Source organism: Fistularia commersonii, chromosome 7 (assembly GCF_037954325.1).
Source record: "Fistularia commersonii isolate RoL2024-O1a breed Wild chromosome 7, RoL_Fcom_v1.0, whole genome shotgun sequence".
Taxonomy (NCBI): Eukaryota; Metazoa; Chordata; class Actinopteri; order Syngnathiformes; family Fistulariidae; genus Fistularia; species Fistularia commersonii.
The window spans coordinates 2,669,457-2,681,909 of NC_141290.1; the positions used below are offsets into that span (position 1 = coordinate 2,669,457).

The following is a 12,453-nucleotide window of genomic DNA, read 5'->3' on the forward strand; positions in this document are numbered from 1 at the left end:
CAATTTTATTTATTTTTTTATCACCAACTGCAGATTTTGGTTGTCATTTTTCAGGATTTGTCTTTTCCTGAGTTACCAGCTACTCCTTGGCTTCTCTCCATCTTTTACCCTTTTCATACCCTTTTCACATCTACTGCAATTCCTTTCAATTTTCCTGTAAATTAAATATATATATATATTTTATATATAAAAAAAAACGGTGAATTTTGAAATACTAAAACAGCTGTTAAAATTTACTTCTCAGCATATTCTGGTAAAAAAAGAAAAAAAAAAAGGTCTTGAGGTTACGACCTATTTCATATAATTGTTGACCGAGTTGTAATGGCAGTGTTTGTCCAGCAGGGGGCGCCATCCGATTGTATCCACCTTTGGGCTGCAGCGCGAGGTGACCGGAAGTTCACCTGCGACCGGATGTGAGCAGCAGGACTGACTGCGGCGTGAAAGATCCGGGACTCGGAGGTTTCTGGAAACTCTTCCGGTGTCCACCGGTACAAGCGTGTGCACGCACACACACACACACACACAAAAGGTCACTATAAGTAAATGGCTGGATGTCTGTGATTGACAGCTGACCCTTTGATTGACAGGTGACCCCCCCCCCTTTAAACTCCGCCCCTCGCTCTGCTACACATCCATGACACACACACACACACACACACACACACACGTCCTGGTTGTACCTCGGCTCTCATCCAAATGTATGCTGGGATTGAAAATCTCTCCTTTGTCCTTATCCTTCCATAAATTCATGACACACACACAACCACAATACACACGCAAACACACTTCAGTTTCTCCAAAAAAAAAAATTTAATTCAAGTATTGAAAGCATCAACAACACAAATAAAACAATAATACATGGATTTATGAAATGACGAATCATCATCCACACAAAATACAATTGAAAAAAATGTAAATTGGTAAAATGAAACTGTTTAGAAGATGTAATTGTTCCCAAATGAGCAAAAATATTCAAGTGAATCAATTTCTTATTTACTTGTGAGGATATTAAAGTGTGTGTCTGGAGCGTGTGTGTGTGTGTGTGTGTGTGTGTGTGTGTGTGTGTGTCACCCCGTGAATCCGCCCCGTCCTTCAAATGAACTATATATATATATATATATTTTTTTTTTTTAAGTGCAATGACAGCCCGTGAAATCTGCACACACATGATTGTGTGTGTGTATATAAAGAATAATACATGAATTGTTTTGATTTATGAAATGACGAATCATCATCCACACAAAATACAATTGAAAAAAATGTATTTTGGTAAAATGAAACGGATTAGAAGATGTTATTGTTCCCAAATGAGCAAAAAATTCAAGTAAATCAATTTCTGATTTTGTAAGTGAGGATATTAAACTGTGTGTGTGTGTGTGTGTATGTGTGTGTGTGTGTCACCCAGTGAATCCGCCCCGTCCTTCAAATGAACTGTAGTTTTTTTTTTTTAAGTGCAATGACAGCCCGTCAAATCTGCACACACATGAAAGATTTTATTTTTCATTTTATTTTCCTTTTTGGATCAATAAAAAAATATTTAAAAAAAACAAAAAAGTTATTTAAAAAACATAAAAAAATAAAAATAAATAAATAATCACCTTGGCGCTCTTATTTTGAAAATCCCACCGGAAGTGGACCCCCCCATTTCCGGCCTACCGGCACTTTATTTTTCTTCCTCCCCCCTGTCTCTTCTCTTTCCCACCCCCCTCTCCTCGCACCTGCAGGTTGTCATGGCGATGGAGTCCGCCGCGGCGGCTCCGGGTCCCGTTGCCATGGAGACCCGAGGAGGTGCGCTCCCGGTGCTAGAGGAGGACGAGTGTCCCGCAGCGGCGCGGCCTCCCGCAGACGAGCGGCTTGTGCACCGGCGCGGCGGCGGCGGCGGCGGACGGCGGCGGCGCGGCGTGCCGTTCAACCGCGGCGGCTACTACATGCTGGTCGTGATCGGGGAGATCGCCGCCGAGCCGCAGCTGGACGCCGCCAGGGCGCAGATCGAGCGGGGTGAGTGGCCGAAACCCGGTTTGACGCAGCCCACGCTGCGGCACTGCGCCACGGGGCGACACGCAGCTCCCGCGAAAACTGCACCGTCAAGAGATCCCCCCCCCCCCTCCTCCACCCTTGTTACACCCTTATTACAGTGTTATTACACCCTTATTACACCGTTATTACAGTGTTATTACACAGCCGGAAGTTCACATTGGAGGCAAGCGTGTGAGGTGAAGTTTGCGTGCTGTGTTTGTTTTGTTCCATCATCTCCGACCGGCCAGTGCGCTCCTCCATCTGGAGAAGTAAACTCGAAAGCGGGTTCGGTTTCGGGGAGTCCGAGCAGGGAAGAAAAGGGGGGATGAAGAAGAAGAAGAAGAAGGGGGGGATTTGTTGAGTAAGCAAAAAGAATTGGAATTAATATAATAGCGGGCAAAATCTGTATAAACCATGAATGAATCAAAAATGCTATCTATCTATCTATCTATCTATCTATCTATCTATCTATCTATCTATCTATCTATCTATCTATCTATCTTCCATTCATCTGTTATTCTACTTGTAATTAAATCTATATGCGTGTGTGTTTGTGTGTGAGTGTGCGTGTTTGTGGGTCTGTGTGTGTGTGTGGTTGTGTGTATGCACATATCCCCTCTGAATATATAAATGTGTATGTATATATGTGCGTGTGTGTGTGTTTGTATATATGTTTATGTGCATATAAATGTATATATATGTGTGTGTGTGTGTGTGTGTTTGTATATGTTTATGTGTATATAAATGCATATGTGTGTGTGTGTGTGTATGTGTTTGGGTATGTATATGAGTTTAAAAATGTATATATGTGTATGTATATAAATGATTATATGTGTGTTTGTGTATATATGTATATGTTTGTGTATGTGTGTGTGTGTGTGTACATATAAAAAATTGTAAGATAGTTTATTTTGAATAATTCCTGTGCAAATACAGATAGGTAAATTAAAATGATATAATATTGAATATATTTTAGAAGTAGAATCTACGTTCAATAATATTGATATATTTCTCCCGTCCTCTCGACTCCAGTGTTTTTCTTTTTTCTTTTTTCAAACATTGGGTAAAGCTCATAACAGTGACACAGCGTTTTTTCCGCAGTCGGGGTGGCGGAGTAATTTGTGTGTGTGTGTGTGTGTGTGTGTGTATTATGATAATGCACATTAGCGTAGCGACACAGCGCAAGTTCAGGAACCTCATTGATATTAACCAACGCATTCTGACAATATAACTTCCCCAAACTCCTTTATCGCCACGTAAAGATTCATTTCGAATCGTAATTCATGTTTCCAGGTGCCGTTAACGCCGTTATCTGTCGCTAATGGCGACTCGGCACATCATAAGGGCGACTCAGCACATTCACAAGGCCGATGTCTGATGGGTTGGATAGGAAGTCTCCGGAAACGAGTAGCGGGGCGGGGATATAATAATCCCAATAATGGCTTCTCCACTTCTCCACGGCGACAGGCCTTTTTTTTTTTTTTTTTTTTTAACTGCTTATTATGGGATGTAGTGGATGTTCGGCTCCAAACGTGCGTTTCCTCAAGCCGTCGTTCTTCTCGCGTCCTCCAGGCATCCGATCGTGGGACGTGGACCTCCAGCGCTGCCGCCTGGACCAGCAGCTGCGGCTCTTCATCGCCCGCCACTCCGCCCACTTCTCCTCAGAGGTCAAAGGTCAGTTCTCCGTCATCCGCGTCATGGTTTTCTATCCATCCTCAGCCGCTGCGGCATGAAAACATTTTGTTTGTCTCTGAGCTTTTATTACATTTTCTAAATGTATTTAGAAATATTTATTTATATTTTTTTAGAAAAAAATATTTTTTTGTTCGGATATCGCAAACGAAAAAAAGGTTTGTTTGTATTGATGATTAAAAACGCTGAGTCATGGTTTGCGTTGTTGTTAGCCAATATAGAGAATAAAATATGGAAAAAAAAATAAAATATTACGTCCCGCTCAGATTTGCTCCGACTAGGAAAATGCATAATTCAATATACAATGCAATAATAATATTTCAATGCAATAATGCATGAAATGCAAAATAATATGATTTCTAGATGTTTTGGATGACCTTATATCAAATAATATAATAACAATTCCCTTCTCTCTTTTTTGGGGGGGATTTTTCTTTAAAGGTTTACTTATCCTCAAGCATTGAATCATGATGGCATGAAAGCTCTTACTAGAAATGCATTTTGTTTGTTTCTGAGTTTTTAATTAATTTTCAAATGTATTTAATCAAAATAACTTTGGGGTCACAGACACCTTTAATTGGCCAATATGAAAATTTCCAGATGGATGTTTCACAGGTTGCCAAAAAAAAAAAAATGGTAACATTTGTTGTATCGATCACATCGACTTTGAAAAAGGATTAAAATGCTGAGTCATGCTTTCCGTTGTTGCTAGCTAATGCGAGGAATAAAATGAAAAAAAAAAGGAGAAAATGAAACTTAAAAGAAAACTTTAAAGAAAAATCTTCCGGAAATCAGGAAATTACTTACAAAACATCAAGTGATAAATAAATAGAATTATTAAAATATTTGTGAAGTTTAATTTTGCCATTTTTTTTTTCATTTTCACCTCTACCCCAGGCTTTTTGTTAATATTTTTCCCTTCTTTAAATAACATTTATTTATTTATGCAAAAGCATCGGTTGTGTCCTGCTCCAATATCCACCAACCAGGAAAATTTAAATAACAATATAAATTTAATAAATTGAATGAAATGCAAAATTTCCTCATTGCAAATAATATAATAACACTTCTCTTTTTTTAATTTAAAAAAAAAAAAATCTTTAAAGTTTTGCAACGTGTGAAATATCCATCTGTGAATTTTCATATCAGCCAATAAAATGCATCTGTCAGGCCTCGGAAGGTGACCTCCAGGCTCTCCTCGCTGCTTCTGATCCTCCCGGGTACAAAAGCACCTCTGAGTATCCATTCAAGGTCCTAACATGACGCTGCAATTTCTAAAAAGAAAAATAATAATCATTTTATTATTGAGAATATTACTCGTGAAGGTCCTGGAAATATTCCCCTCACTGACTCCACTTTTTTTGATTTATACACAATATTTATTTTGACTGGCTGATTTAAAAAAAAAAAAAATCTTTTTTTTTTTTTTTTTGTGTTGATGTTAAACAATTTCCATGTGATTTCCAAGAAATTGTACTTTTATTTTGGCCAATTTTTCCATAAATACATCAACTCAATCCATCAAACCCAGGATGTTCAAGCTCTTTGTGAAATATGGCCCGGCGATATTTTACTCCGTAAACAGGCCTTAAATAGATCCTTTATTTGTCCATACACACACACATAAACATGCTCGCACACACACACACACACACATGCTCGCAGGGAGGGACGGAGGCCTGGCGTATCGATCGCCGCGGGATCAATAGAACTTGGACGGAAGGCGATATAACGCTCGCTGTGCAGAAATAGACGAGGGGATCACGTTTCTTCAGGTTGACGTGGAAACGGGTTTCCACGGCGAGGACGTCTTTGACGCACAGGAAGAATTTCATGATCTATAACTTAACCTTGTGGAAATAAAATTGTAAGAAAATGTCCCAGAATTAGTGAAATGTAGACTCATATATATATTTATCACCAAAACTGCCAGAAAATTATATGGACATTCTGGAAAATGAAATGGAAAAAATTCATTCATTCATTCCCTGCTGTCATTGGCCGAGAGGCGTGGTTCACCCACCCTGGACCAATCACAGGGCTGCATACTGAGACATGCAACCATTCACATGTCATGTAGAGACATCTTTCACATTACACACAGACGTATATTCACTCATTCACAAATTATATAGACACGCAACCATTAACTCACTCATTCAAATGACAAACGTACAAACATATTTTTATATATTAACGTTTTATTTTTGATAGCTCCTCTTTCAGCACACTCATTTTGAAATCCTCTGCTGAGGTGAAATGACTCAGCATCTCCTCCCAGTGCGCATCCCAGTGAGTCTGTGAACAGGGGTTAGAGCGTGGCTCCCGTTCACACACACACACACACACACACACACACACACACACACACACTGTATCATCTCCATGGCGTCGGCCCTCTGTGGTCGTCAGCGAGCAGAACCGTCGCAGGCGATGACGGAGGTGATAAGCTCTCGCAACCCAAGGGAGCAGCTTTTTTTTTTTTGCACGTTACCATGGTGACCTGGCCATCCCTGCAGATGTGTCATGACAGAAGGTATCACTCCAAAAACAAGAAGTCCGGAGTTTGCAACGTAGTTAAAACGGAGTGTTAGTCGTTATTATTTTATGAATTAATTGTATTAATTTATTTGTAATTTTTTCTAATATTTTTTAGTTAATTCTATTTAATTTTAAATTTGTTATTTATTTATTCTCAAAATGAATTTGTTTGATTTGATTCAATTTGGGGAAAAAAAAAAAAATCTTTTCATCAATAGATAAACATGAGACCCCCATCCACACCTGCAGTTCTCATTGTGGCCACAAGGGGGCGCAGCGATCCCTGTGACGTCATTGATAATTTAGTCAATTCACTTCTGACCAATCAGAGCACGTTTAGTAAGAGGCTACTTTTCTTTTTTTTGTGCACTCGAACTTCCCCGATTACATCGGGATCCGTCGTCAGGATTAGCATTAGCATAGGATTAGCATTAGCGTGGAATACTTCAAAAGCATCGGGTTGGGTAAAAGTTCATTTCCTTGAAAACTTTGTCGGTAAAAGTGGAGATTATCAGATAATATGCATGTGTGTGTGTGTGTGTGTGTGTGTGTGTGTGTGTGTGCATGCACCTCTTCATAATACCTCTTCCCAATGTGTTCATATCTCACTTTCTACTTGCAGTAATACGCGCTTATCATGAAGACGAGTAAAAATGTCAAACTTTTCTCTTAAGCTCTCTTTGCTTAAATATATTTTTTAGTTTTTTTTTTCCCCCTCCCTGTGCACGCTATCATTCCTGGCTTAAAAAGTTTTTTTTTTTTTTACCTGCAAAAACTGCTTCGAGAACGTATCTCCTCCCCGGACCGAATCTGGCCTTTCAAACGGTCAAAGTCAAAAGTGTCCGTCTCACATTTTAGTAGCGGCTGGAGATCCTGGGCGTATTTTAACACGCCGTCGTTCCCTTTCCCCGGCTTAAAATCCTTTTTGCAACCGTGGACGATCAACAGAGGGTCCTGTAATCCGTGATCTCCTGTCCTCCACGGATTAATCTCAGCGCGGTCAGCACTGCAGACGGCAACGACGAAAGAAATAAATCAAAAAATAAATAAACGTGAATCGAAAATCCCGCCCTAGTGGCGATTCTTCGTCTGTCCTCACCCTGCAGAAGACGCGTGAACGGCGAAATGGCGCCCCCTAGTGGCCAAACACGGCACATTCAGTGCTTTGTAAACAAAATGATGTTGCAAAGTGTGTGTGTGTGTGTGTGTGTCCACTCCGGTGTGTTTTGAGTGGCAAAGAAGGGTCAGCTCTACCCTGTGGGATTAGCTTTCTGTCAAGCCAAGGTCAGATAGACGGCCCGTCGGAGGCTAACCTTTGCTGACACCCGTTTTCCCTTTTTTTCCTCTGTGCTCTAAGGTTACGCGGCGACCTAGCGTGAACGCACGCGCGCGCGTGCACGCAACACAAAACGCCAGCGTCCCGCCCGGCGACCGCACACAGCTGTCATCGTAATGGCATCCAGAGCTGTCAGCTTCAATTCCGGTGGCGGTGAGGACGATCGGTGTGGAAAGGCTTTTTGCGCTCAGTCACTTTCCGTCTCCCATCCCTGCAGGAAGCACTCATGCTTTCTAGTAAACCCCCCACTCCACCCCACTCCACTCCACTCCACTCACCCACCCGAGCCCTCGAGGAAGAGAGTGGGGTGAAAAGTGTAGATCCTTCCCACCGCCTTCCAATCGGGTTAGTGGGACGATTTTTTTTTTTTTTTCCCCCCCCGGAATCAGCAGATTTATTGACGTCCTCCATCTTTGCTTTGCTTGTACGGTAGCTTTGTAAATGATGCTTTTTGGTTACCACGGCAACCAACGCACGGAAAACCTCTGGCCGCGCGCGATGGTATCCTCCTGTACTTTTTTCCGAATTTTTCCGCGGTGGTTTGAGAGAGAATACCGCACCTGCTCAGCTGGAGCTAAATGCTAAATATCACATTTGCTAACTGTTATCACTCCGGCTAATTGTTTTCAAAACAGTGAAAGTTTTGGGTTATTATTACTTTCCAATCTCATTAGATAATTAGAGTTGAAAATTATCAGGTAATTAGAGATAAAAACACAAAATTTTTGACTTTTTTTTTTTTTTTTTTTTTTTTGAAGTTTGTTTTTTCAGGAAGTCCCTAAAGTCTGTTTTCAAACGGCATCCCAAAGACCAGACCATCATTCTGATACGGTATAAATCCCAGGATATAACAACAAGAAATTAGTACTACTACTACTACTAATGATAATAAAATTAGTAAGATACTCAAGATAAAATTATTATTATTATCAGTAATAATAATAATTAATAATGATATTATTAATAATAATAATGCAATATCATTGTTGATAATAATAATGATAATATTAATAATAAATATCATTATTAATAATATATATTTAACAATAATAATACATTAATAACAGTAAAAACAATACATAAAATTTATAACTATACTACTAATAATACTTTTTTATTATTATCAGTAATGATAATAATTATTATTACTGATAATAATAATTGTCATTATTATTAATGATATTAATAATAAAATTATCATTAGTATCATTAATAATATTTACAATGACAATATTAATGCTAATAAATGTCATTATTAATAATATAAATCATTGACAGTAATAATACAAATTGTAATAATATTATTAATGATAATGATAATAAATGTAATATTAATAATGACAGCAACAACTGTAAGAACAATGACAGCAGAGCGGCTCAGCTGTTGGCTTTTCCGCCTCATGGCAAGACGGTTCCTGGTTTGATATCCAAATCCATGTTTTGAAATGTTGAAACTCTAATGTTGAAAAATTATGACTGAAATGATCATTTTACGAAAAATACAATAAAGGGCAAACTTTTTGACTTGTGGGCTGAAATGGGTTCTAAAATTTGAAATTTTGAGTAGCTGTGAAAATTAGGACACATGACATAGAATTACATGTAAACTCCAATGAGTTAAAGGATTTGGACATTTGTTCCAGTGGAGCTAGTCTCGTTGTGGCTCTTCTCAGGATGGATCCGAGGTGGTAAAATGGATCTGTGACAGGCTTTGTTGGTGTTTTTCGGTTGAACCAAACACCGTCAGGGTCAGGGTGAGGTTTACAAACATAGCTAACCGTTAATTTGAAGGCCAGCTTTGGTCCTCGAGTCCTCAATCGCGGTTTATCTGTGAAAAATGTTTGCAGAGTCTGTAAATTAGCTGCTAATCTCTATGCTAACACACCTAGTTAGCATGCTTTGTAGCAAAGTGACGGCTGATATTGTATTCTTTGAAAACTGCGGCAGTTTCTGGCTGTATCAGGCATACAGACTCAGTGATAAAAACAGTTTTAATTAAACACTCGGCACCCGCCGTCCACTTTTACAGAAGGATTCAAAGGGCAAAGTGAAAAAGTGACATAAAGAGTAACACACCGCACTCCATATAACGTCGGTATAAGATAAGATAAGATAAGAACAACTTTATTAATCCCGAAGGAAATTGTTGTGCCAGAGTTACAGAAAATATAACAGTAATAAATAATATAAAGAAAAAGGCAGAATTGGAAATAAAAATAAACTATAAACTATAAAGTGTCTCAGTGAAACTATAAAGTGTCTTAGTAAACAAGTGATAAAACTATAAGTGTCTTCGTAACAAGTGAGGTCAGGAGTGCACAATAGTATGATAAAAGGAAAAATTGTAGTGTAGAGAGAAAATATCAGAGAAAATCTCAAATAAATTCAATTTAATTGTATAAAACTTCAGAGGACCGCATTAAAAACCTCAGCGAGCCGTAAATGGCCCGCGGGCCGTAGTTTTCCCATGCCAGGCCTAATGTTCACAATTATATTTATAATATAAATCCCCTGTCTTTTCGCCCGCCATGTTACGTTCACCTGTAATCAAACAGCCTGGCAGTAAATCCCGTAATCACCAAATTACCGTCACCGTTTACCGTTACTCAACAAATGACGCCGCCGCCACGCAAGGAACCCTCCAATCAGATCCTCCGACACAATGAGCGCGGTGAAGCCGGATTGTAAACTGCTGCAGCGGCTGCTGAGGGAAGCCACTACGCCGCGCACGCTAATGCTAATCCTCCGGCGCTCAAAGTGCGGCGTCATCACGGTCGGCTCCGGTGTAATCCCCCCCCGCCGCCGCTCTCAGGAGGGCGCGGAAAGGCGTGAGCTGCGCATTCAAAAAAAAAAAAAAGAAATGGCTATATTTCCTTTTGCTAATAATCGCGACTTTTTATCCGAACCGCCGAGCTGGACGTCTAGAAAACACCTTTATCAGGTAAGAGAAATTGCTGCTCTCCAGAAAAACCGCAGGGATACGAGCCAGGAAGTGCTTACATCGCCGCCCCTAATCTGTAATCTGAGACGGCGTCGAAGCCCAGATGGTTTTCATTAGTGTCGTCTTACGGTTTGTTTCGCGCCGTTGGGCCTCGGCGGGGGGGAAACCTGCTGACGAGACTCCTCCGGCGCCGGGAATTGAGCTTGCGGCGACCGGCGTGGCGTGATGCTGCGGTCATCCGGTCATCCGGCAAGTGACCGGCAAGGTTTGCTGGTTTGAGGTCGTAAAGCAGGGGGTCATCGGTACCGAATCATTTGGTAGCGCCATTCGGACAAGAAGTCCGGAGTTTGCAACGTAGTTAAAACGGAGTGTTAGTCATTATTTTATGAATTAATTGTATTAATTTATTTAAAAATTTTCTCATATTTTTTAGTTAATTCCATTTAATCTTAAATTTGTTATTTATTTATTCTCAAAATGCATTTGTTTGATTTGATTCAATTTGGGGAAAAAAAAATAAATTTTTTCATCAATAGATAAACATAAGACCCCCATCCACACTTGCAGTTCTCATTGTGGCCACAAGGGGGCGCAGTGATCCCTGTGATGTCATTGATAATTTAGTCAATTCACTTCTGACCAATCAGAGCCCGTTTAGTAAGAGGCCACTTTTCTTTTTTTTGTGCACTCGAACTTCCCCGATAACATCGGAATCCGTCGTCAGGTCCATCGCGCCATTTTCGGCTACCACAAGCGCAGCCTTGACGATGACGAGCCAGAAGCAAAAGTCGCCGTAGAGCTTTTTCGGTAGCAAATGATAAGAACGCGAAAACATCACAAAAAGAAAATATCAGGATTCCTAGCTAAGTTATGGTTCATTGCAGCAGGTGATACAGAGAAGTGTGGCGCTAGCATTGCATTATTAGCGGTGAGCAGCTAGCTAATGAAGCTATGACACCCTCAAAACTGCTTCGATATAAAGTATTATCGTTGAAACATTTTTATGCATGAAACTGGTCCCTGGTACAAAGAAGGTTGGGGAACCGCTGGTGTAAAGAATGGAGAAACATTTATTCATTTGTTCGTTCGATACCGAGTCGGCTTATCCGGCACGCATGGGGGCGGGAGGCGGGTTTATCACCTGTCAATCACACGGCCATTTAGGAGTATTTGGAGTCCTCGATGACTGTTTTTGGACCGTGAGATGAACCGGGAGAACCTCCTTCTTCTTCCTCTTTTTTCCTTTCGGCTTTTCCCTTCAGGAGTCCCCACAGTGAATCAACCTTCTCTATCGAACCCTATTCTCTGCTTCCTCCTCTCTCACACCAACTATCTTCATATCCTCTCTCACTACGTCTGAAAATCTTCTCTTTGGTCTTCCTCTAGACCTCCTGCCTGGCAGCTCCACCTTCAGCCACCTTCTACCAAGATCTGGACATGAACAGAAGGGTGTTCATATCCAAACCGTTGTCTCGGCCATACGTGTCCTGCACCCTTGTGGCAATTCTTCTTTCCCTTTGGGCTTTTCCCTTCAAGGGTGTCCACAGCAAATCAACCTTCTCCGTCTAACCCTATCCTCCTCTCTCACACCAACTAAATTCATCTCATCTTCTCTTTGGTCTTCCTCTAGACCTCCTATTCCCGAATTCCAGCATCCGACTATCAATATATCCACTATCCCAACCATCTCAGTCTGGCTTCTTTGAGCTTCTGTTCAAAACCACTAACATGAACTGTCCCTCTGATGGACTCATTCCTGATCCTCTCCATCCTGGTCACTCCCAAAGAGAACCTCAACATCTTCATCTCTGTGACCTCCAGCTCCGCCTCCAGTTTTTTGGTCAGTCAGTATTTCTGGTCCATGCAACATCTCTGGTCTCACAACTGTCTTGTCCACCTTTCCTTTCCTTCTGGCTGATAGTCTTCT

At 40.6% G+C, this 12,453-nt stretch overlaps 1 protein-coding gene across 1 annotated transcript in view; it reads left to right on the top strand.

Moving 5' to 3' along the window:
• The first annotated feature begins 1,730 nt into the window (after positions 1-1,730).
• The window catches only part of map1ab (microtubule-associated protein 1Ab), a 49,338-nt gene continuing 38,615 nt past the window's right edge, over positions 1,731-12,453 (top strand). The window contains exons 1-2 of the mRNA XM_086149154.1: positions 1,731-1,998; positions 3,589-3,690. Coding sequence (XP_086005280.1) covers positions 1,731-1,998; positions 3,589-3,690 — 370 coding nt within the window. The remainder of the gene's footprint in view (positions 1,999-3,588; positions 3,691-12,453) is intronic.